At 35.6% G+C, this 24,122-nt stretch overlaps 4 protein-coding genes across 6 annotated transcripts in view; all 4 read left to right on the top strand.

Annotated features, from left to right (window-relative positions):
• On the top strand, positions 1–4,321 carry LOC111448709. Its single transcript, XM_023088420.1, has 4 exons — positions 1–648; positions 975–1,053; positions 2,061–2,129; positions 4,029–4,321. The coding sequence occupies exons 1-4, from the start codon at positions 290–292 to the stop codon at positions 4,134–4,136; spliced, it is 615 nt and encodes a 204-aa protein (XP_022944188.1). The 5' UTR covers positions 1–289; the 3' UTR covers positions 4,137–4,321.
• Positions 4,322–9,527: 5,206 nt separating this feature from the next.
• Positions 9,528–12,162, top strand: LOC111450642 (ACT domain-containing protein ACR8). The gene is made up of 7 exons (XM_023090905.1): positions 9,528–9,937; positions 10,044–10,089; positions 10,191–10,305; positions 10,404–10,471; positions 10,626–11,198; positions 11,293–11,397; positions 11,469–12,162. Exons 1-7 carry the CDS (start codon positions 9,864–9,866, stop codon positions 11,829–11,831), a joined length of 1,344 nt encoding a protein of 447 aa, XP_022946673.1. The 5' UTR covers positions 9,528–9,863; the 3' UTR covers positions 11,832–12,162.
• A 3,489-nt stretch (positions 12,163–15,651) lies between these two features.
• On the top strand, positions 15,652–20,648 carry LOC111448172 (serine/threonine-protein kinase rio2-like). 2 transcript variants are annotated; one of them, XM_023087628.1, is made up of 14 exons: positions 15,652–16,121; positions 16,687–16,813; positions 16,918–16,964; positions 17,048–17,118; positions 17,198–17,311; positions 17,399–17,574; positions 17,664–17,752; positions 17,869–17,986; positions 18,240–18,313; positions 18,441–18,488; positions 18,847–19,015; positions 19,089–19,205; positions 20,286–20,339; positions 20,425–20,648. In XM_023087628.1, exons 2-14 carry the CDS (start codon positions 16,730–16,732, stop codon positions 20,518–20,520), a joined length of 1,257 nt encoding a protein of 418 aa, XP_022943396.1. In that variant the 5' UTR covers positions 15,652–16,121; positions 16,687–16,729; the 3' UTR covers positions 20,521–20,648. The 2 variants fall into 2 exon arrangements, with proteins under 2 accessions (XP_022943396.1, XP_022943402.1); XM_023087634.1 differs by lacking the exon at positions 15,652–16,121 and having other exon boundaries at positions 16,674–16,813.
• Positions 20,649–22,658: 2,010 nt separating this feature from the next.
• The window catches only part of LOC111448214 (AT-hook motif nuclear-localized protein 1-like), a 2,952-nt gene continuing 1,488 nt past the window's right edge, over positions 22,659–24,122 (top strand). Inside the window, exons 1-4 of one of the 2 annotated variants that reach the window (XM_023087694.1) lie at positions 22,659–22,712; positions 22,847–23,187; positions 23,794–23,861; positions 23,950–24,081. In XM_023087694.1, coding sequence (XP_022943462.1) covers positions 22,857–23,187; positions 23,794–23,861; positions 23,950–24,081 — 531 coding nt within the window. In that variant the 5' untranslated portion in view covers positions 22,659–22,712; positions 22,847–22,856. Of the gene's footprint in view, positions 22,713–22,767; positions 23,188–23,793; positions 23,862–23,949; positions 24,082–24,122 lie in introns of those variants that run through there. The other variant, XM_023087687.1, reaches the window with a different exon arrangement.

The following is a 24,122-nucleotide window of genomic DNA, read 5'->3' as shown; positions in this document are numbered from 1 at the left end:
TCAATTTCTTGAAGCAAACATTCTGGCAACATGAAAAGAGATTGGAGCCAAATTTGGTCCACAAATTCGATTGTTGTCGCCACTTAACCTTCATCCCGAATCTTCACCTTCTCCACTGAAAGCAAACCAGAAGCGACTGTGAATTAGGGGAATCGCTGAATCAAAGAGATGATTCGCTGTTTTCAGACCATTTCTTCCATTGATTACTGAATCTATCAGTTTCCTCTGCGTTCTTTTAGCATTTGGGGACTCAAATTTCGTTTTCTACAAAAAAAAAAAACCCCAAATCATGTCACTCACCTCCACCTTGTTCCGTTCCTTTTCAAATCCCAAATGCCCCATTTCTTCTTCTTCTTCTTCTTCCTCGTTGCCGAGGTCGGCGACAGATTTTGCTGCTTCTTCTCAAGCTCTGACTCGAATTCGATTTCCGAGGATTATCGGCGCCGGTCTGGCTTTGGACTCGAAAACTATGGTGGTTTTGATCGGCACGGGCTTGACTCTTGCTCTTCTGGGACCTGAATCGGCTGCTGCTACTGCTGCTGCAACGGAATTGCAGTCGTTGGGTGCTTCTTCGCTGCAGTTTAATGAACCCCAAAATGCTCTGTCCTTGCCCACCTGGGCTATACATGTTTCCAGTGTTGTTGAATGGTGAGGATTTATGATTCTTGTTCTGGTTTTTAATGATTTCATGAACATCCTTTGATGCTTTTAGAAGTTTGAATACAAGATATTATGAACTCGTCAATATTAATTGAAAAGAAAATGAGCTTGTAGAAGTTTTAGAAGTTTGAATTCAAGATATTATGAACTCGTGATTATAATGATAGGTTGGAGATATGAGCTTTATGATCATTTTCAAACTGAAACTAGCTCTGGATTTTAGTTACCCATTTGATGAATAAACCAAACAGTTCATATCCTGCTTGTGGCTAGCTTGGCGTATACTTTGTTGATCTCAAGTCTTGTGTTGTAAGGATTACAGCAATGGCTTTGGTGTGGCAATATGGAGAGAAATCTGGCGATGAGTCTTGGAAGGGACTTTCTTGGGGAATGGTATGTTCTTTTTCTCTGTTTATAATTACTTTCTCATCTATCTTATAGCCAGGAGTTTCTCGTTCTTTGTTTTTTAATGAATCCCATGCACTTGTTTATATTGTAATTCAGCAAAAATTGAATGCTTTTGTAACGGCCCAAACACACCGCTACCAAATATTGTCTTCTTTAAGCTTTGACTTCCCCTCAATGTTTTTAAAACCTGCTAGGGAGAGGTTTCCATACCCTTATAAAGAATGTTTCGTTCTCATCTCCAACCAATGTGGGATCTCACAATCCGCCCTCTTTAGGGCCCCGCATTCTCGCTGACACTCGTTCCCCTCTCCAATCGATGTGGGACCCCCCCCCCCCAATCCACTCCCTTTGAGGCGATGCGTCCTTGCTGACACACTGCCTCGTGTCCACTTCCTTTTGGGGCTTAGCCTCCTCGCTGGCACATCGCCTAGTGCTTGGCTCTGATACCATTTGTAACAGCCCAAACCCACCTCTAGTAGATATTGTCCTCTTTGGGCTTTCCCTTTCGGGCTTCCTCTCAAGGTTGTTAAAACGCGTCTGCTAGGGAGAAGTTTCCACACCCTTGTAAAGAATGTTTCATTCTCTTTCTCAACCGATGTGGGATTTCACAGCTTTATTTAGACCGGGGAAGAGAGAGCGAAGATAAGTGACTAAATGAATTATTATTTCTTTAGTCACTCTCGGTTCATTGTATTTCTTTGAAAAGAGACAGAGAAGAATAAGAAGAAATAATGCTTAAGCAATCCTAAACTGATATTTCCTAACATATTAAAGTAAACCATCACAACCAAACAGAGAATAAATGTAAAATTGGATTCTGTTTATCCTCAGTGTCTTGGAATGATTCAATTAGAGAAGTATTAACTTATGTTTGTTGGCTGTTTCCTACAAAGTCATAATTTGGCTGCGTACAGCTTCAAAGTTCTTCAAAGCTTTTAGATTTCGTTTGAATTGTTCAACTGCATCACTCTTTTCTTTCTTAACTTGAGCAGGTACCATTGCTTGGTGGAGCATTTTGTGCTTGCACATGGCATTTTTTCTACAATTCTGAGTCTCTCGAGGTACACAAAGTTTCAGTTTTTGCAAGATTTTGCTGGACATAATGAAAGAACTAATAGTGTTTAACAGCCCAAGTCCACCACCCGTAGATATTGTCTTCTTTGGGCTTCTCCTTCTGGGTTTCCCCACCAGGTTTTTAAAACTCGTTTGTTAGGGAGAGGTTTCCACACCCTTATAAAGAATACTCTGTTCCCCTCTTCAACCGATATAGGATCTCACAATCCACCCCCTTTGGGGCCCAACATCCTCGCGGACACTCGTTCCCCTCTCCAATCGATGTGGGACCCCCCAATCCACCACCCTTCGGGGCTAGCGTTCTTGCTAGCACACCATTTGGTGTCCACCCCCTTCAGGGTTCAGCCTACTCGTTGGCATATTGACCGATATCTGACTCTGATACCATTTGTAACAACTCAAGCCCACCGCTAGCAGATATTATTCTCTTTAGGCTTTCTCTTTTGAGCTTTCTTCAAGATTTTTAAAACGTGTCTACTAGGGAGAGATCTCCACACCCTTATAAAGAATGTTTTGTTCCCTTCTCCAACCGATGTGAGATAATGAATCCAAAGTTTTATTCTAGTTCTTTATGATAGTGATTTGTTAAAGTTCTGAAACTACTAAAAGATCCACCTAGCCGAAATAGTTTTCTGTCATTAGTATATTAGCCTCTTTCAATTATTCTCATTATGGATAATTCAGACCATCACTTTTTAGCTGATTAATCTCTTCAAATGTAGTCCTAAAACAAACCATCCATTAGGAAACTCTGCAGATTGCCCAATTTAGTCCAACTGAATCATATGAACACTGCTCTGGTACTGATATTTAGAGGGGTAATACAATGGTCCAAGTGAGAATTCAAGAGCTCCCAATCTCTCTCAAAACCAGACCGTAACAAAATAGCTGAAGGATGCCTCCCTTCCTACACGTATATCTATACTGTTCTTAATTGGGGGCCTATCATTCAAGTCCATCACCATTTTAGGTTTTAAATTCTAACTTTGAACTCTGAGATCATAAGAGAATCAACTCCTTAATGCTTGTTCTGTTATCAGTCAGGACGTTAACTGATCATTTTGTTTTGGTTTACTACAATACTTCGGTTCCCTCGTTTCCTTTCACTTTCAGTCAAGTATTGAAGCTGGCATGGATGTCCTTAAGTTATGAATTTTTCATGGTGCACTTATCCAAATCTGTTAATACCTGCGAGATGCCAATAGTTTTATGGATCAAACTTCAGATATTTTTCATCATATTATGTTCAATGATAGTGGGAATAGTGCTGAGAATTGGGAATGTCTGATTTCTATTCCACCAACAGAGAGTTTGGTGAATTGGATTTCTTGTTTTTGGTTTTGGTTCATAGGATTCAGATTCTATTGGTGTACCTCGAGGAATCCTGGATCTTTCATTATCGTGAATAACTGATTTTTCTCAATCTCTTCAACAAGCTTCAAAAGAAAAAGGAAGTTTCTGTAACAGCCCAAGCCCACCGCTAGCAAATATTGTCTTTTTTGGGCTTCCTCTCACGATTTTTAAAATGCCTCTGTTAGGGAAAGGTTTTCACACCCTTGTGAAGAATGTTTCGTTCTCCTCTCCAACCGATATGGGATCTCACAATCCACTCCCTTTCGAGGCTCTGCGTCCTCGCTGGCACTCATTCCCTTCTCCCATCGATGTGGGACCTCCCAATTCACCCCCTTCGCCGGGTCCCAGCGTCCTTGCGTCACCACCTTGTGTCCATCCCCTTGGGGGCTCGCCCTCACCTTGGAAAGGTTACGGAAAAACCACCAAACCCCCTCCCTCTCAAATTTGATAAGGTTGGAGGGAAATTGACATTGGTTGGGGTTTGTTTGTTGAAAAGGACACAAAATGACATGGAATTGGTGTTTTGAGTGCAGGTTTTGGTGGCCCTTCAGGCAATACTGACGGCCGTAGGAAATGCCACAATGTGCATTGCTGCATTTCGCATATACAAAGCATCACAAGAACGTTCAAGTAAGTTGTAAACAAACCATATAATAGGGATTTGATAGTGAACCCCAATGGTGAGGTTAGAAATGTGAAGGACAAACCAATTTTTGGTGATTGTTGTCAATGTCACAGCACATATTGGGTTGAAAAGTCAAATAATTTGATTTCTGTTTTCATTTACCCTTTTGGTGAATGGTCAATTTTTATTTTCACATTCATACCCAACCACTTCCCTCCATCTCTTTTTTTTTATTTCAATAAATTTCATTTAATATTTTTAAAAATATTTATGTGCATTTTGCACAAAAAATTATTATTACGTTAGCCATCGTATTACACTCGACTCTATTCGTGTAAAATAACTACTAAAATTGATAAAGACGTCATTATTGTATATGAAATTAACTTTTTAATGAAGAAAATAAATTAGTTTAATAAAATTCGTGATTATATATATTTTATAACTAATATATTTTCTAAATATTAATTCAAACTATATGGACTCGTTTTGTTTTGGAAGTTTTAAAAAGCAGAATGAAATGAGTGCGGTTGTTGGTTAGAGGAAATTTGGATAAAAATAAAACCACATAATTAGGGCGGCTACACCCTAATTTGGATAAATTTTAATATTAATAAAAGGAATAATTTCGACAAAAGGAAACTAAAATAAATAAATAAATCAAATCAAATCAAAGTGGGGCCCACGTATTCAACGCTGTCCATCATTCCATGTTTCTTGGCTTTTGGCACTGTCCAAAGGCTTTCTTTTTTTATTTTTATTATTATCCTCAAAACAATATATATATATATATATATTTTTTAAGATTATAAATGATAGAAAATCAAATTTTGGATTAAAAAATTATTATATTTGAATTCATCAAATACTTTATAAAATTAAATTTTCTTTTTAAGTTAAATGATAATTAATCGATTAAAATTAATTAAATATGGTTAAACTTGGCTTCTTTCTTCGCTTCAATTCGGCATAAGAGTCGTTTCATCTTCTAATATATGTTTTCATATAGCACTAACATTGAGGACACTTGGCCTCGAAAATAAACCTTGAACTATGGTCTAGGACATTTGTCTCCCACTGTTGTCTCTCAACTAAGTATCGAGTCTAATTTATATAGGGTTAGTCGATGTGGCAATTGAGATTATTTGGGTTATTTCAACGATTAAAGAACTTGTTTTTTCTACAATCTAGAGGTGTACATAGGTTGGGTTCCAAAAACTTGTTGGACCAATTTGAAAGTTCGGGTTGGTTAGATTGGTGATTTGAGCAATTTGAACAAAGTTTACCATCCAACCTTGAGCTGTCAGATTATTTTTTTTTTAATTATTTAAAAAAATCATATTTGTCCACAACACATGTTAGGTTAAGAAATAGAACCTCCTAAAGTTCAAATATCAAATATTCACAACGCACCATTAACATCAATTACAAACGTCAAATGTTTCTAATATTCATATTGCGTTCCATAAATTTTTTTAAATAATTTATTTTCTATTGAGCTATGTTCATGTTGGCAATTAAACACTTTATTCCCTTTGTTCTATTAGCTCAATAATATATACACGTCGATATTCGATATATATTTAAATATAATTTTGATCTTAAAAAAATGAATCGCTACACTCCCATCAAATAGCTACAAAGAAAAATACAAAGATAAAATTAGACTATCCAATAATATTCTTTCCAAAAAGTTTGTTTTAACTTATTATGTGTCATTTGGTAGCAATTAATTAAACCTTAACCGATTTATATTTTTATTTATGAATCTAGCCGACTTAATGATTTTCATTTTTAGAATATGGTTTATAAAATAAATAGGGAGGTTTTATATGACCTGAAAACTCGACTAACTCCGACCATCCAACCCAAGCCAAGTCATAAAGATTGAGCTGAGTTAGATTTTTTTTTTTCTTTCTAGTTTAGGATCGTTGGTTGACATTTTTTTGGTCAACCACAATAATAAAGTTACGTCCAACCCTACAATTCAACAGCTCAATCCAACCCAACCTAAAAATAGACGGTTGGATTGAGTTAGATTGTGAACTTTGTTCCCGTTGGTTAAGACACCAATCTAACTAAAGATTTCTCCGATCTAACCTAATCCGCATATTTCAAAACACAAAAGGAATCATATTATATATATATATATAAATGTAATGATTACAATACAACACAAACAAAAACACAAAATCAAAGTGACAACAAAGTTAGTGTACTCTTTTGGCCTATTATTTGTTCCTTATCAGCTATTATATTAATTAAACCTTATAAAAAAAAATCAATTTTTAATAATAAAATGTAGCTCTAATATAGTTTTATTTAATTTTTAAAAAAATATATATACACCATGGTTAATATATTATAATATTGGTTAAAAAGCTATTTTTATTTATTTATATATTTGAAACAGTTTTAACTGTAAACAGTTACTCTGGTGGACGGAGGGGGCAGTTTTTTTTGCAGTGATGCCACGTCATTGGCGGTGGAGGGAAAAATTAGCCGCCAACTTAGGAACGTGATTTCTGACATACCTTGCACGTGATTTTTCAGACAACTCCAACCCCCCTATGGGCCCCACTGCTTCCTCTTTTTCATATACATATTTAACTAATAATAACAATAATCGTAAATTTTAAGACAACAGAATCTTTAAAAAAATTTATAAAGTTCGTGTTTAAAATAAACCAAATTCATTAAAATATCTTTAAATTTTTTATTCACCTATAAATTTTAAAAATTTTAAAATAATACCCTTCAAATTTTAGAAAAATTTAACGTATTTTAAATAGTCTCATTAATACCCTCTAATTTTTTTAAAAATATTTAAAAATGTTAATACTATATTTAAAATAAATGTCTAAAATAGAACTAATTTTAAAATTTTAAAATAAAAGATCGCAACTTTTGAAAATCAATAATAATTTTGTAAAATTGAGAGGTGTTTTTAATTTTTTTTTAGTTTAAGGATATTTTTTTAATTTTTTTAAAATTGAATATATATATTTTTTTATAGATAAATGGTATAGTTTAAGGGTATTTTTTCTAATTAATTTGGTGTTTAAAATATTTATGAAATTAAAAAAGGGTATATGTTTAAAAATATAAAATAAAATTTAAATTTCAAAGTATTTTCTAAAAAAAATGAAAATTTAAATTTAAGAAAAATACTCAAACAAAACAATATATGTCGCCCAAAAAAAGAACAATAATAACAGAATTTTCCTTTTTTCTGCGGACCGTTATTTTTATTAAAGACGTCTCCCAACCCAACAACTTACTCACCCTTTTTTCATTTCGTATGTACGAAATTGTGCCTTTTTATTCAATTAATTACAAATATAAATAAATAAAATGATCAATAATTATTACCTTGCATTTATTTTTCACTTCCAATATTTATGCCCAATTTATTCAATTTTAATTTTTATTTACTTCAACCAATAATATTTATTCAATTTTTACATGCTCTAGTTGTGTTCTATTTGTTCGACTTCAGCTCCACGTCAAGTCGATTTGAAATATAAGTATAATTCATCCCGCACGAGCAATAGTTTAATAGTCAAGTCAATTAATTTGAAACATGATGGATCGTGTAAGGGGTATCGTAAATGAAACGACAATAATAATTTTTTTTTAATTTTGAAATAATGGGTTTAAATAAAGAATTAAGACAGCATAATTGGGAGAAAAAGGGAATTAATTATTAATATAAATTTCAATTGATTAGGAGCTGTTGTGAGGCAGGCCGGGGAGATGGGTTGTTTCCTTAGGCAAGCGTGCTTTCCACTTCCCACGTCACTTCTACTTCCCCCTATTAATTATTATTTTTAATCACTCATTTACCATTTTGCCCCTATGGGACTTTTGGACTTGAATTTACTTATTTACCCTTTTCTTTCTATTAATTGGGGGGCAACCATGGACATGTGGGGAAAAGGTTGTTCCCATGTTGGTGCAAAATGTCATCCAATTCTTGTTTAAAGATGTTCGTGTTTTAAAAATGTTCATTTAGCTAAGTTCTGAGGTCTCGCTTCAAACGGGATGAAGATTTTTTATTTTTGAAGAGATTTCTTTCTGTTAATTGAATGGAGTTAGAGATGAAGATTGTATTCTCCGTCCCACTCGGGTTCTTGCCCCGAGACGAGGATTATATTTTTTTTAGGGTTTTTTTATTGATTTTTAATTAAATTTAAAACCAAATTTATAATTAAAAAAAAAAAAAGGAAAAGGAAGATGCGAGTGAGTGGCACGTGCGGAGGCATAATTTTGGTCGGCAAAAACGGAGAGGCATTGTGTTTTGAGGTGGGTAGGACCACGTGCCAGCTGGACTGAACAACTCCCGTTTCTCTTGGTGGTAGCTCCCCGAATACTATCGAGTCAATTGCAAGCAAACGTACACGTCATGAACTTACGTGGCATCCTTGCTGGACAGTCCAACTCCCACCAACAAAAATCAATGTTGTCTTGCACTAAAATTTAATTATTGAGCTGTAACCTTTATTTAATTATATTAATAATATATTACGTAAATTAATATAACTTTGTTGGTTAACCCATTTCTAAATATGCATTTTAAAAAAAAACATATTTGGGAAAAAATTTAAATTTAATCGTCAAATGTACAAATAATCTATATAAATTGATTTGATGGGTATTCATGTGACCCGAGAACTCGACCAACCTGATTACCCAACTCAAACCATAAAGTTTGGGTTATACTAGATTTTTTTCATTTTCTGGTGGATTGAATTTTTGGAAACGGAACAAATAAGGTTGGTTCCCGTATTGACATTTTTCTTGTCGAGCCAACCAAACATTTAACATTTGTGGGATGTCGTATTATGATCGATGAATATTTAATATTTGAGTTTTATGAAATTTTAATTATTAATATAAATGTATTTTAAATAATAATAAAAAAAGAACCTCCGGACCATCCAACCAACCTAACTAAAAAATAGGGGGTTGGGTCGGGGCTTTATTCGGGTTACTCGGATCACCAACCGTCAAGATGGTCCAATTTTGTTTGACCCATGGCTCATTGATATTTTTTTTTATTGGATAGCACACACATTATGGACAATTATTTTAAATAGAATATATTATTTGTTTTAATTCTAGTGGTTAAAACTTTTTTTTTTTTTTTGTTGTGCCGGAAAAGAAAATAAATTATTTAAAATTAATGGACAGCAAAATGGGGTAGCAATTAGTCGTACAAAAAAAAGGAAAACAGGGGCAGCATAATCCGGGCAGGGTAAGGCCATTTATTATTCACTTAGCGGAGCGACTTCTCAGCTCCAAAAACAATTCCACGCAGACGGTAAACAGTTATTCGCCAAAAAGGAAAAAAATAACTGAGACCCAAAAAGGAAAAGAAAAAAAAAAAAAAAGATTTTGTAGATTTGGTACGATATTATATAATCATAAATGTTCATCCCAAGAGTACGGGTGGAGATATAAAGATCGAAGCGCAGGGGAAAGGGATTTGCAGGCCTTTTTCGGAACTGAAACAGCCACTGTTTCTTCCACAGACGTTGTTTTTGGCGATTTTGTCTATGCCTTTTTTCTCAATTCCCTCGCGGAGATTTTTGAACGCCACTTTGTTTTTTCTCTTTTGATTCTTAGTTTCACTCGGCCTTAGATCGTCCTCATCTGTCTCGGTTTCTTTGATTTCTGTTCGGCGCTATTTAAGCAACGGTTTGAAGTTGAAAAAACGCTGTGTTGATTTGAGTTTTTGAAGATGATGATGGAGGTGGAGTGGCCTTCTTGTCTTGATGAATACGAGAAGCTTGTTATTAGGATGAATACTCCCAGGTTTGTTCTCTAATTCCCCTGTGTTTTGTTCGAATTTCTTCGGTGACTCCTGATGATTCCCGGCGTTCTCTCCGAATTGGGGCTTATTGGTTTGTTCTTTATTCAGAGTTGTTATTGACAATGGCGCTTGCTCTACGGCCACTTTGGTTAAGGTATGAAGATCTCCATTGAAACGCTCTGTTTTCTTGCGAGATTGTGTTTGATATTCTGTGGCTGAAACTTCTCTTTTGGTGGGTTTGTTTTTGATTTGAAGGTTGATAGTGCTAGAAGATATGGAAATCTCTTGGAGGCTGTACAGATTCTTACTGATTTGAACCTTTCAATCAAGAAGGCTTATGTATCTTCAGATGGAAGATGGTTCATGGATGGTATGAATTAAGATTTAGAACATGAACAGCTTTATTTTGCTTGTTGCTTCTGCCTTTTGAATGTTTTCTTATGGTTGTTTGTCCTTATTTCATTGCAGTGTTTCATGTTACTGATAAAAACGGTGAGAAATTAACCGATGAGAGCGTAATTAGCTATCTCGAGCAGGTGATTAGTAGTTGATTAATTCATTATGGATTGAATTCTCACGATGAACATTAGGTCTTGTTTCATTGTGAGCTAAAATTGTTAACATTCTGATGCTTGTTTGTTTGTGATGGAAACTCATTTTTGGATCTCGGGTGTTTGTTTTATTTGGCAGTCGCTTGGGATGACTAATTATCGGAGCAGCGAAGGGTTTAACGGCGCCACCACGGCGTTGGAGCTCACTGGGACCGACCGTGTTGGTCTTCTTTCGGAGGTGTTTGCTGTTCTAGCTGATCTGCAATGTGATGTGGTGGAGGCTAAGGTTTGGACTCACAGTGGCAGGATTGCTTCCTTGATCTATGTCAAGGACTGCAACTCAGGTTCTCCCATTGAAGACCGACAGAAAATCGATATCATTGTTGCACGGTTGAGGAGTGTTCTTAAGGGAGACAATGACATTCGTAGCGCCAAGACTTCGGTATCGATGGCGGTCACACACCCCGAAAGGAGACTGCATCAAATGATGTTTGCTGACCGTGATTACGAGAGGAAGCCTATCTTCAAGTCGAATGCCAACAATTCCCCCGCTGTAACGGTTCAGAACTGCACCGAGCGAGGTTACTCGGTCGTGTATGTTCAATGCAAGGATCGAACGAAACTGTTGTTCGATGTGATATTCACCTTGACAGACATGGAATATGTGGTGTTTCATGCCACAATCAACACTGCAGAAGAAAGAGCATATCTGGTATATGTCATTCTCCACACTTGAGAGTTCAAACTAACCATTTTCAGTTCGGTTTTTGTATCTTATGGTAACGTTTTCGGTTCGGTTTTTACAGGAATTCTACATTAGGCACAGTGATGGAACCCCGATTAGCTCCGAAGCTGAACGACAGCGAGTTATCCAATGCTTAAAAGCTGCAATTCAAAGAAGAGCATCTGAGGTAAATATTGATTTTGTTTTCTTTCTTATCATTCTTCCCAACACCAAGCTGATTAACATTGTCTATTGCAGGGTGTGAAGCTAGAACTATGCACAACAGACAGGCCAGGCCTTTTAGCCGACGTGACAAGGACATTTCGAGAGAACGGTCTAAACGTAACGAGGGCCGAGATCTCCACCACAGATGACATGGTTCTAAATACATTCTACGTGACCGATGCAATTGGAAGTGCAGCTGATCCAAAAATCATCGAGTCCGTTAGACAAAGGATCGGATTGAGTAACTTGATAGTGAAGGAACTCCCTTCGAGTTATCATCAAACAATAGAGAAGGAAGAACAGACGCACGGAGTTGGCGGGGCCGTGTTGTTTACTCTTGGAAGCATGGTGAGGAGGAATCTATACAACCTAGGACTGATCAAATCATGTTCGTGAAAGAGTTGGGTTCGATTCGATTCAAAAGAAAAGCCATTGAGAGAAGGATTGAGAAGTATTGTTTGCTTCCTCTGGTTATACGAGTCTGTGTATACAAAGAACTTAGACAAAGAAAGGAGAAAAGGTTGGTTTTAGGGATAGTTTGGTTTATTTTAGTTTCTTAGGAACATATTTTTTGAAAAGCTTAGAAGATATGAAATGTTATGTAAATTGGGTTTGTTGATGCACAATCACAGAGACATTATTTTTTAGTACACCTTTCATCATAGTCATGTAAATACCAAATTTTATATTAATGGAATTCAAAAAAAACTAAACGTCTTTTAATCGACCCATTTCCATTGGTCGCCTCGACGATTCAAGCTGTCCTTTGATTATAACTATGGGATCGGGCCCGACTAATGTTCTCCTTTCTCATTGTGAAAACGTGGAATGCTCAATGTGACACGTAACTGGAAGGAGAAATGTGGGAATCTTGTGAGCTTTTTCTTCCTCTTCGTGCAACGCCAACTATCAAATTCAAATAGGGGGAAGAGCTAACTTAACCTTCACGTGACAATAATAATAATTTTAAAGCTATAATCGAACGTATTCAATTATATATGTTTATTTCTTCCATTGAAAAACACAAGGCCTTAGCTTAGAAACTGTCTTCTTGGCATGTCTCATGCAGCTTAAGTTTTAATAATTCATATTTTTGCATCTAATGTCAACTCCTACTAGTTGACTTTTCATTTTTCAACCTCTATATATATAATCATTTAATTTACTAAATATCATTTCTTTTTCATAAAATAATTAAAAATGAAAAAATGGAATCCAATGTTTTGTGATATGTTTAAATATTAGTAGAGATAATTTGGTAGGATTATATAATACATTGGAAATCTTTTATTTATTTAATTTTCAATTTACCTTTTATAATTAATTAAATCTAAATTTAGCTACTACCATTAAAAATATACAAAAACAAATTAAAAAATATGAATAAGTAATAATTGAGGTCTTTGAAACAAAAATTAAGAATATAAAAAAGTTAAATAATTATAGAATATATTGGTAAAAAGTTATGAACAATAAAAACACATGGCAATAATATTTAGAACATATTCTTTCCTTGGTATTTGGAATGGAGAATTAAGTAAGAATATTAATAAATAAATAAATAAATTATCTTTTAAGCATTTATTCATATGCTTTTTTTTTGGAGGAAATGATTATATTATTTAAAAAATAATAATAATACCTTCAAGTTAAATTACCTTTTTAAATAAAGAACAACATTGCAATAATAAAGTAACATGCCATTTATAACTAAATTATATTCCAACTTTAATTCAAATAATACACTTTTAAACTTTGGATAAATAATTTTTAAAGAAAAAAAAAAGGAATCGAGGAATAAAAATGAGAAAAACAATGGTTTGGATTAGATTCAAAGCCGAAATAATGAAGTGGGTATGATAGAATCATATGAATAAAGCAAGCATTATCGTACCCACTTCATTATTTTGGCTTTGAATCTAATCCAAACTCGTAAACCTATTAACCTTCGTTCATATATTAGTGGGCCAAATGTGTATCGACTCGTTTTTCGATGTCTTCAATTACATATCGTCACGTGGAGTTAGGTAAAAAGAGTGATGAATTGGTTCAATTTTGTATTAATGGGAAATAACTCTGTGGAGCTAGTTTCTAAGAAATCCTCGTAAGAATTGTATTTAGATAATGTGAATAGTTTACCGCTTAATTACATTTATTGTCTTATAGCTTTCGCATGCATGATTTTGTGAACTCACATTGATTTAGGGTTTTGGATAGCCCGTTGTTGCCTAGTTTTGCCCGGTTATGAGTTGGACTAATTGTTATGTGTCATAAAGTGTTAATTATGGTTTTGCATAGATTATGAGTTGATATCACGTATTTTGGTCCTAGCACCTAGTCATGAGTTCCATAGTCTCCTTGAGTTGGCCAGGTACCTTGTAGTGCGGATAGGACATAAACCCTTTTCGTGAACTAATCAACAAAGATTAGGGTCTACTTGTTACACATGACTTAGTTGTCATCCCATAGAGGATATCAGTAGCCATAGAGAGTTTACTATTGCAATTCAGATCGGTGGTGTCTAGTGGGGAGAGCCATGGTTTTTTTTATTGATCCAACCTGAGTGACGTAGTGATAGGTAGTTTACTGTTCGAGCTAGAAAATGCGAGATAGTTATTGTTCCTAAGACAAGTAGTTTTACTGTTCTAACCCAAGAGGGCACATGAGCAAATAGTTACTGTTCCAACATGGAATGCACATAATGACAAATAGTTTACTGATCTTAGGGATAAATAGATGTTGCCCGACACGAATAGAGCTCTGTAGGTAGATAGGTATGGAACGAGATCACCATGTAAAGCACAAAATGGCTCATCTATACTAACGAGCATTACCATAGGGCCTTTCCATGGGTCACAGTGACTCGAGGCACTCCTCGCACAAGATCGATGAAGGACCTAGACATACGTGACACCTATAGCTAAGAGAAAATAGAAAACTCCTAGGTTGTGAACCTAGGAGGGATTGAGAACTCCTTGAAAGAGGTACGCTGAGGGTTAGTTACACATTGAACTATAAAGTTTGGTATAGACATTAAACCGACATTAAGCCACAGTTTGGTTATCAATAGAGACAATTATGAGCACATAGCCTAAGTTTCCGTGTATAGGATTAAGTCCTACAAGAATCTACAAGTAGGTTGCTTACCGAGTATTTTTATACTCGTTTCAAGTTATCCTATTTTTTTAGGTGAAATGTAGACTATTGTCCGTGGCAGGAACGTGCGACTGCAGGAGGGGCACTTAGATCGAGTCCTCTCCACCCATGTCACTTTTAATATCATTTTGAATGTTTAATTTGAAAATTCACGTCATTTTGTAAACTATTTTTGATGTGACTCTTGGGATATTGTTGTACTTTTGATGTGTCTTCCGCTTTATAAAAGAAATTTTTTTTATCACATTTTTATCCTTGAGTCCGCATTACAAATCGTAATTCGAAGTGTCGAAAAGCGGTCGTTATATCTACCATTTGTCTGTAAAAACAAAGAAGAACAGAAAATGAATATAAAAGTACTTAGTAAACAACTTACTTGTGGGCTCTCGTCGTACTTCATTATTGTGACGGCCTCTTGAGCTACGAAGGCTCATACGTACCTAAGCCACGATACGCTCCTACTCTAGGGGTGTATACTTAGCTCTATGTTTTCGTTTTTCAAAGTTTGCCATCAACTTTGCGCTAATTATGTGTGAGTCAAATTGCCATTGCAATGGGCCATCGGGTAAGTCTCATGTGTACGAGGCACACCGTGATCTATGAATAGACAAGTACTTCAACCGCTGTCCCCCATAAGTATCTGTCTACTGGGTGCTCCCCAATAGTATACCCAATACGACTCGTGGAACCCTTTGTGGGTGACCACTAAACTTTGTATACCAAGTAGATCCTAACCGCCCTAAGAAAGTTCACGATTATGGGTTACTCCCCAATTATCCCTACTTGATACTTAGTCAACCCGACATACCTATGGGGCCTAAATGTAGGTTCTATGACAAATGAAATGTGAAAGAGCAACTCATGTTCATTTATATATCTTTCGGGGTATACATAGGTGTTTAACACCTATAATATGGTCCTCCGAGTATTTTGTACATATATAAATGTCTAATATGCTCGAACAAACATTTAACAATCATACAAGACATGCTCGAGTCCTAAAATATGTTTGGACTAATTAAATTCCTCAAACATATAAACCCTAAATTTTAAATTTTAATTTTTCACTTTCCTCTCCCTCTCTATTCGTGATTCAGCCGCTACTCCGTTCACCGTCTTCAACTGTCTTTTTTTCCTTCCCATGCACGCCCGCGGCTAACCAATCATCACCAATTTCGATCGTCTTCTTTTTCACTACACACCGGAGACCACCCCTGTTCGGCATTTCCTTCATCTATGGTAGGCGGCGACTCAGCGGCAGTTTTCTTTTGTTCTTTCCGGCTAGGGTAGGCGTTTCCAGCTCGAATAGCTTCGGGTTCGGTGAGTGGTTGCGTCGACTCTCTTTCTCTGCTCGTCAGGCCTTCTTTCTCCTTCTTCGTCGCGTTTTCGCTGCAAGTGCCGGACGGTTCCTCCCTCGCACACCAGACCCAGCCACGAACTGGCCTCCTTCTTCGTCTGTGTGTGGTGGCGTCATCTCCGGCGCGATATTACGGCGCTTTTGTCTCGTTTAGAAGCTGAACCGATCGACTTGTGAGTATTTATTTCGAGTAAGGTTTCTGGCTGATTTTGAGTGAGATTTGAGTTAACCCATAATGTTTGACTCCGTTTCAGAATACCCATTGCCTTATAGAGCCTTTTTGGTCTCGACTTAGAAGTCTTAAGGAAGCCCCTAATCTTTGGACCTATCTTAGGTGCAGATTGATTTAATTAATTAGGATCCATAGACGACCTTTGAGTTAGAAACCCTTAGCTTTCCTCTACGTTCTTGGTGTAAGTTAAGTTATTAAATTAAAGTCCTAGTTGTTCTTGAGACTAGGATTCGCAGATTGTAAGTTGTAACTTGTTTGTTTGGACTTAAAAACCATTTAAGTGACTTTACTGCTGCTATGCCAAGTGCTGAGATGGGAATTCGTGAGCTGACTGAAATGCTATGTTATAAATGAAAAACATGATGAAAAATGCTTATCGTTCGTTATTTTCTTTCTCCTTTTGTAAGTTTGAAGGTGTACATTTTGATTCTCTTGTTTCAACTTCGATTTCATTGATTTAATTATACTCTTCTGATGCCCACTCCCTACTGTGTATGATATTATAGGTTGATTATTCAGCATTGCTTTGAGTTTGATCCAAATTAGAAGATGAAGCTTGACGTTAACGTGTTGCGCTATCTCTCGAAAGATGATTTTAGGGTTCTTACTGCTGTTGAGATGGGGATGCGGAATGTATGTACTGATTTTCTCTTCTCTAGAGGGAACTTTAACTCATCATTTTAAGTTTATTTTGTTCCTTGAACCTTACTCTAATGTAATATCTTTTGTTGTTTCAGCATGAAATTGTTCCTTCAGAACTCGTGGAAAGTATAGCTTCTCTTAAGTATGACTTCAATTCTGATATTGTCTAGAAATATTCTTTCCCTTGCTTCTAGTAAATGTCACGTCCTACTATGGTGTGTGTAGGCATGGAGGCACTTACAAAGTTTTGAAGAATTTACTTAAATATAAGTTATTGCACCACGACTCTTCTAAATGTGAGTAGCTATTAACTTATGGTATGGGAATTCTAAATTTTAAACAATCTATCTCATTATCTTTCTTGTGTTCTTCTAGATGACAGGTTTCGACTTACATACCTTGGCTATGATTTTCTCGCAATTAAAACTTTGGTCAACTGTGGAGTGTTTGTGGCTGTAGGTCGACAAATTGGTGTTGGGAAAGAGTCAGGTAAATTTCTAGCTAGTTAGAGCTTTAAAAGTTGTTTCTATTTGTCCTGTTATTATTCATTGGCTGGGTTGCTATTGTTGATTATAGATATTTTTGAGGTTGCAAAAGAAGATGGCACTGTGCTTGCCATGAAGTTGCATAGACTTGGTAGAATTTCTTTTAGGTCGGTTAAATCTAAGCGTGATTATTTGAGGCATCGCAGTAGTTATAATTGGCTTTACTTGTCTCGGCTTGCGGCGTTTAAAGAATATGCATTCATGAAGGTGCTCTGTTGTATCGATTTTGTATTGGCATTGTATTTACGTATTTTAGTGAATTGTGATATTGATGGAGGCTTCATTGGTGATAATAGGCTTTGGAAGAACATGGTTTTCCTGTTCCAAATGCAGTAGACTGTAATAGGCATTGTGTCGTTATGTCTCTCGTTGAAGGATATCCGCTGTACGTCTTTCCTTCTTGGTTGAGTAGGGTCATGAAAGATTTTGATGAGCACGTATGCTTTAACGAATATTATGATTCTATGTCGTACCATTTCGTTCCTTCTTGGTTTATTGCAGTGTGCAGGTAAAACTATTACAAAATCCAGATGTGGTTTTTGAAACAATCATTGGTCTTGTTGTTCGACTAGCGGAACACGGACTCATTCATTGTGACTTTAACGAATTCAACATTATGGTATTCTAAGAAACAATGCTATTTACTGTTCTATTATTGTCCCTTTTCCTCGCTTAAGATGATGTCTTTTCCTCAACTTAATATATGATGTCTCTTTCTCGTCTTCATTCAATGAAACAAATTATTGCTGTTTCTCGTAAAAGGGTATTCGTGATCGTTTGTTTTTTTGAACTTACAAATATCTAATTGTAGTTCAAGTTCTCTTTTGAGCTTACCACCGTTTATTCAATCTTTCTGTTCTTGTGTTTCATAGATTGATGATGATGAGAAGGTCACAATGATCGATTTTCCACAAATGGTTTCTGTCTCGCATCGTAATGCACAAATGTAAGCGGTGCAAATATTGATTTTTCGGGTTACAATGTTTCTTGTATCATATGAATCCTAAAGTTCATGTTTCTATTAACTTATGCTTTACGTGACGATCTTTTTAAGTTTCGTTTTTCCATTTCAGGTATTTTGATCGTGAAGTTGAATGCATCTTCAAATTTTTTAGGAAAAGGTCAGTGATGTTGTAAGAAACAATAAGAATGTTTGATGTTACAAGAAGTTGAAACTTTCATGTTACATACTTCTCATGGAGTTTCTCTTCAGCTAATTTGCATGCAAGATTGAAAATTCTAAAGAACAATATAATACTGCTTTTCGAGATCGTGCAGTTATGGTCTCTGTGTTCTGGTTGCAACTTTTTACGTTCCGTTCTTAACTGGACACGATTTGTGAGGTTTAGATTAGATCGTAGCAAGTTTAATCGAAGTATGTGAACGACATGTTAGAACTCGACTAGTAGGTTTGGCTGTTATCTTGAGGTGTAGCACATTATTGATATGCTAAAGACTTTCAGTTCCTTTCTCTTACAGGTTTAACATGTCATTCCATGAGACCGTGGATGACGAAAATGATGTAGAGATCGACAATGATGAAGGTGCGAGGCCTTGCTTTTCTTCGATATCGAAAGGTGCTGGAAGTCTAGACAAGGAGCTTGCTGCCAGTGGTTTCACACGAAAGGATCAGGAAGACATTGAAAAGGTATAGAAAACCATTTGGACTTAATTGGTTAACCAGTTCATTCTAAACTTATGGGCGATTGTACGACATGCAGTTTATTGAAGGTGGAACTGAGGGAGATGCAGATTCAGGCGATGAAGAAGCTGAAAGCTTCAAGTTAGATGAAATGGACACCAATGTGGTGGAACAACAGCTACACATGTCAGACGAGGTATTCATCTCATCATTCTGATTCGAACTGATCATAGTTTGAAATTTAGGATCTAGATATTGTCCTCTTTGGGCTTTCCCTTCTAGGTTTTTAAAACGTGTTTGCTAGGGAGAAGTTTTCACACCCTTAATGTTTTGTTCTCCTCAACCAATGTGGAATCTCACAATCCACCTCCTTCGGAGCCCAGCGTCCTTGTTGGCACTTGTTCCTTTCTCCAATCGATTTGGAACCTCCCAATCCACTCCCTTCAGGGCCTAACATCATTGCTGGCACACCACCTTGTGTCCACCCACTTTCGGGGCTTAGCCTCCTTGCTGGCACATCGCCCAATGTTTGGCTTTGATACTATTTGTAACAGTCAGAGCCCATTGCTAGTACATATTGTCCTCTTTGGGCTTTCCCTTCCAAGCTTCCTCTCAAAATTTTTAAAATGCGTCTGCTGTGGAGAGGTTTGTACACCCTTATAAAGAAAACTTTGTTCTCCTTCCCAACCGATGTGAGATCTCAGAATCCACCCACTTCGAAGCCCAGCGTCCTCGCTAGCCCTGGTTCCCTTCTCCAATCGATATGGGAACCCCCAATCCACCCCTTCGGAGCCCAACGTCCTTGCTGCCACACTGCCTTGTGTCCACCTCCTTCGAAGTTCAGTCTCCTCATTGACACATTGCTCGGTGTTTGACTCTGATACTATTCGTTACAACTCAAACCCACTCTTAACAAATATTGTCATCTTTGAGCTTTCCCTTCCGGGCTTCCCCTCAAGGTTTTTAAAATTCATCTGATATGGAGAGGTTTCCACACTCTTATCCCATATTGGTTGGGGAGGAGAACGAAACACCCTTTGTAAGGGTGTGGAAACCTTCCGTAGCAGACGCGTTTTAAAGCCTTGAGGGGAAGCCTAAAGAGGACAATATCTACTAGTGGTGAATTTGGGCCGTTACAACTTCGTTTTCCTCACCAACTGACGTGGGATCTCGCAATCTTTCTTAACAACTTGAGCTCTATATAATGGATGGCACTGTTTGTTTGTTGAGAATGTAGCTGATGTACATCTATTTCCCTTTTAATTGTAATTCACAGGAAACCTTTAACTGTGATGAAAGTGCAGATTGTCAGAGGAACGAAGATTCAGATGTATTGTTTCTAACCTTGTTGGTTCGCTAATAGTTTGGTGAGCAAAGGTAACAGTTGGTATGTGTTTGTGTTTTTTCCATTGCAGAGGGAGAGTGATGGTGAGGGAAGGGATGAAAGTGATGACACAGAACTGAACAGACGGTTGAACAAATCATCATGTGGTGAACATTTGTTGTTCTAGTCAAAAGTTTTAGCCTAGGCTACAATGTCTTCTTGTGTTTCTCGTGTCGGGGATGAACTTTGTATGAACGTATTCGTATTAGTGATTAAGACACATACCTTTGATTAAGAGTTTTGAAGTTTAAATTAGTTCTATTTTCACTTAAAAAGTCTTAGTCCAATTACCCTTAGCCTTTACATCTTAATTCAACTTGAGGAATAATTTGAGACTCTAGCCAAGGCCAACCAAGTAAGTGGTTCCACCATCAGCTTGGTTGGAAGAATTATTTTATGTATGATGACATGTGCCCCTGACCCTTGCACGTGTCATATGTAATGTTATGCTATGACATGTTATGTTATACTATGATATGTTGTGTTATGCTAAGTGATGTGTTATGTAAAGATATGTCAAGCTAAGCTATGTTATGCCTTCTTATTCTACCATATGTCAAGTAAAGCTATGAATGTTACGTTATGCCATGTGATGTTGAATTACGCGAAGACATGCTAAGTTGAGCTATGATACACCATGTAATCACATATGAGTAAATAGAGGAGTAGTTTACGTTATGGGTAACTGATTGAGATTTATTTTACTAAGGCTCGTAATTAATGATTTAATTTTTTTTTTTGTAATAATTTTGATTATTTCCGTTGTAATTTAACACAATAAAAAAATTCAAATTTATTAGTAGAATACCCTAATTTTGACTTGGACCAAGTCACAATTTTCAATTATTGACAAAAAAATAATAATAAAAAACTTCTCCCACCTTGATTTGACGAGTTGAACAACCTTAAATTAATCATAGGTGTATCAAATGATATTAAAATTTAAAATTAATTATCATAATATAATTCACTTAAATGTAATTTACTCACATTAAATCTCCTAATTAGCTCATTCAAATTCAAATTAATCCCCTAAAATTAAAATAATTTATCTAAAAAAATGTGGGACATTGCCCATTTATTAACTAAACATTTTAAAAACATTCACACGAGGGCAAAATTGGCAAAAAAAAAAGAAAGTAATTTCAACCATTATAAATTATAATAAGCCATTAATAAAATAAAAAATTAAAATTGTGTGAAGTTACCAAAATACCCATTTTTTAAGGATGATTCATGACAAAAAGTTAGTCAAGATAACAATGCATAAATTATGTTACAAATATTATATTCTGATTTATTATTTTCAAGAAATTAGATTAAAAAAAGTGAAAAGATTAATACATATTATAATGTAAACCATTATTAGTTTGGAAAAAACAAATAAAAAAAGAAAAGAAAAATGGTGCAAATGTGCATTGAAATTCTCACCCATATGCTAATGCTATTAAAATTTTCAATAAATAAATAAATAAAATAAAATAAAATAAAATAAAAAAACTCTTTGGTTCTTATCTCTCCTTTGTTTTATCTTAATGCCTTTTTTGGACTAAAATATTAAATTTAATTTTTTAAAACAAGATGCTTTCTATGTATTTTATGCAATTACTTGGTCAATGGTTGTATTTATATATTTATTTATTATATATATTTATTCAATACACAATAAATTATTATTATATATTTATAATAATTTTTTTATAATTTTGTATTTGAAGATGATGGTGGAGGAAACAAGTGGGTACAAAAATAATAATTAAAATATTTCAATATTCAAAAAGACCAAACAGTAAAAAAAATATTTTTGAGTAAATAAATAAATTTACTTTTATAATTTTTAAAAGACAGCTGATTCCATACAAAACCCTAATTATTTTATATATTAATTCAAATAAATTATTATATTATGCTTTAAATATTACAATAATTGAATTTCTTCCTCTCTCTCTCTCTCATTATTTAACTAATATTAAAATTTTAAATCTTACTTTACACCCTAAACCCTAACCATTAAAAATTTATTTTAATTATTAAATTTTGTATTTACATAAAGTTATTTTAATCATATAATTCTTTTTTTTTTAATTATTAATTATTGAACCAGATCTATATTCATTTAAAAATAATGCTCTGTAATTTAACTAGTTAAGGTAGAGCTAAATTAATATTTTTCTTAGAAATAATTTATTTAAAAATTAATTGCAAATAATAAAACGATTTTATATTAAAAATAAGGTCTCTCTGTTTTTGGTCATAAATTGTGATAGCGAAGCACAGAGGAGAGGTTTGAGTGGAACAGTCTCAGTGTTTTTTTTGCAGGTGAAATCATAATCCCTCCATTAATGGAGCTTCTAATTTCTTCTCTTTTAATTTTTAATATATTTTTTAATTTTTTTTATTGTGTTCGGAGGAATTGAGGTTGGAAAAGAAATGGGGTTTTGTTTTGATTGCAGAAAATTCTGTATGGAGGTACGAGAAGGGGAGGGTGGAAATGGGGTTACGGCGGCGGCTGAGTCAGATCCTTCGAGACCCGACACGACGGCTCCGGTACCGGAAGGTGGTGGTCCTGTAGGTTCTGCGGCTGTGGCGGCGAAGAAGAAGAGGGGGAGGCCGAGGAAGTATGGGCCGGATGGAAAGTTGAATGTGGCGGCGCTGTCACGGAAGGCAATATCAGGGTCGGCACTAGCACTGGCAGTGGCACCGGCGGCGGTGATTGATTTCTCGGCTGCGAAACGGGGGAAAGTGCGGCCGGCGAGTTGGTTGAGCAAAACCAAATATGAAGCGGAGAGTTTAGGTAATGAAATTTAATTACTTCTACTGATAGATGAACACGACCACCACGACCGTTCACTTTGAACCAAACATTTGAGAATTCTAGTGACATAACTAAGTTTAGGGCATGACTCTAATACGGTTGACATGACTAAGTTTAGGGCATGACTAGTGTAAGACAGTGTTAGTTAGATGAACACGACCCTCTACAACAACGACATGATATTGTCCACTTTGAACATAAACTCTCGTGGTTTTGTTTTGGGCTCTCCCAAATGGTCTTATACCAATGGAGATAGTATTCTTTGATTATAAACCCACGATCATTCCTAAGGAAAGAAGTATATATTGTAACGGTCTAGGCACTGAGTAGTGTGCTAACGGGGAAACTAAACCACTAAAGGGGTGTATTGTAAGATCTCACGTCGATTAGAGAGGAGAATGAAACATTTGATTTGGAAACGTTTCTACCTGAGACGAGTTATGTGCGATTTGGGTTGTTACTGATCAACAAGTTAAACTCAATTTATTTTATATATAAAATTTGAATTTAAGCAAAGAAATTAAAAAAACAAAAGGTGATTTTGATGTTATTAATTATTGACTTTGATTATTTTTGGTTTGGTAGCGGAATGGGTACCTTGCTCCGTTGGTGGTAATTTTACACCTCATATCATCGCTGTCAACTCGGGTGAGGTAACTCAATTATGTTAATTTTTTAAGGTTTAAGGTTAATGTTTCTATATTTCGATGTAACGATGAGATGTTTGTTATGTTACTTTAGGACATAACGATGAAGATTCTCTCATTTTCTCAACAAGGGCCTCGAGCCATATGCATTCTGTCTGCTAATGGTGTGATTTCGAGCGTCACTCTTCGTCAACCGAATTCTTCTGGAGGAACATTAACATATGAGGTTGTCCTTTCTTTTTTTTTTTTTTTTTTTTTTTTTTTTTC

Source organism: Cucurbita moschata, unplaced genomic scaffold, assembly GCF_002738365.1.
Source record: "Cucurbita moschata cultivar Rifu unplaced genomic scaffold, Cmos_1.0 Cmo_Scf00001, whole genome shotgun sequence".
NCBI classification, from domain to species: domain Eukaryota; kingdom Viridiplantae; phylum Streptophyta; class Magnoliopsida; order Cucurbitales; family Cucurbitaceae; genus Cucurbita; species Cucurbita moschata.
Note: the sequence above shows the minus strand (reverse complement) of the source record. Positions and strands in the feature narration are given on the sequence as shown.

What these genes read in the sequence shown, in the direction of transcription:
- LOC111448709 (XM_023088420.1), top strand. Translation starts at nt 290, where the DNA reads ATGTCACTCACCTCCACCTTGTTCCGTTCCTTTTCAAATCCCAAATGC. An exon ending in GTTTCCAGTGTTGTTGAATG is followed by an intron (nt 649 to 974) that starts GTGAGGATTTAT and finishes TTGTGTTGTAAG; the next exon opens with GATTACAGCAATGGCTTTGG. An exon ending in AGGGACTTTCTTGGGGAATG is followed by an intron (nt 1,054 to 2,060) that starts GTATGTTCTTTT and finishes TAACTTGAGCAG; the next exon opens with GTACCATTGCTTGGTGGAGC.
- LOC111450642 (XM_023090905.1), top strand. Translation starts at nt 9,864, where the DNA reads ATGATGATGGAGGTGGAGTGGCCTTCTTGTCTTGATGAATACGAGAAG. An exon ending in ATTAGGATGAATACTCCCAG is followed by an intron (nt 9,938 to 10,043) that starts GTTTGTTCTCTA and finishes TTCTTTATTCAG; the next exon opens with AGTTGTTATTGACAATGGCG. An exon ending in TAATTAGCTATCTCGAGCAG is followed by an intron (nt 10,472 to 10,625) that starts GTGATTAGTAGT and finishes TTTATTTGGCAG; the next exon opens with TCGCTTGGGATGACTAATTA.
- LOC111448172 (XM_023087628.1), top strand. Translation starts at nt 16,730, where the DNA reads ATGAAGCTTGACGTTAACGTGTTGCGCTATCTCTCGAAAGATGATTTT. An exon ending in TTGAGATGGGGATGCGGAAT is followed by an intron (nt 16,814 to 16,917) that starts GTATGTACTGAT and finishes TTGTTGTTTCAG; the next exon opens with CATGAAATTGTTCCTTCAGA. An exon ending in AGAGGAACGAAGATTCAGAT is followed by an intron (nt 20,340 to 20,424) that starts GTATTGTTTCTA and finishes TTTCCATTGCAG; the next exon opens with AGGGAGAGTGATGGTGAGGG.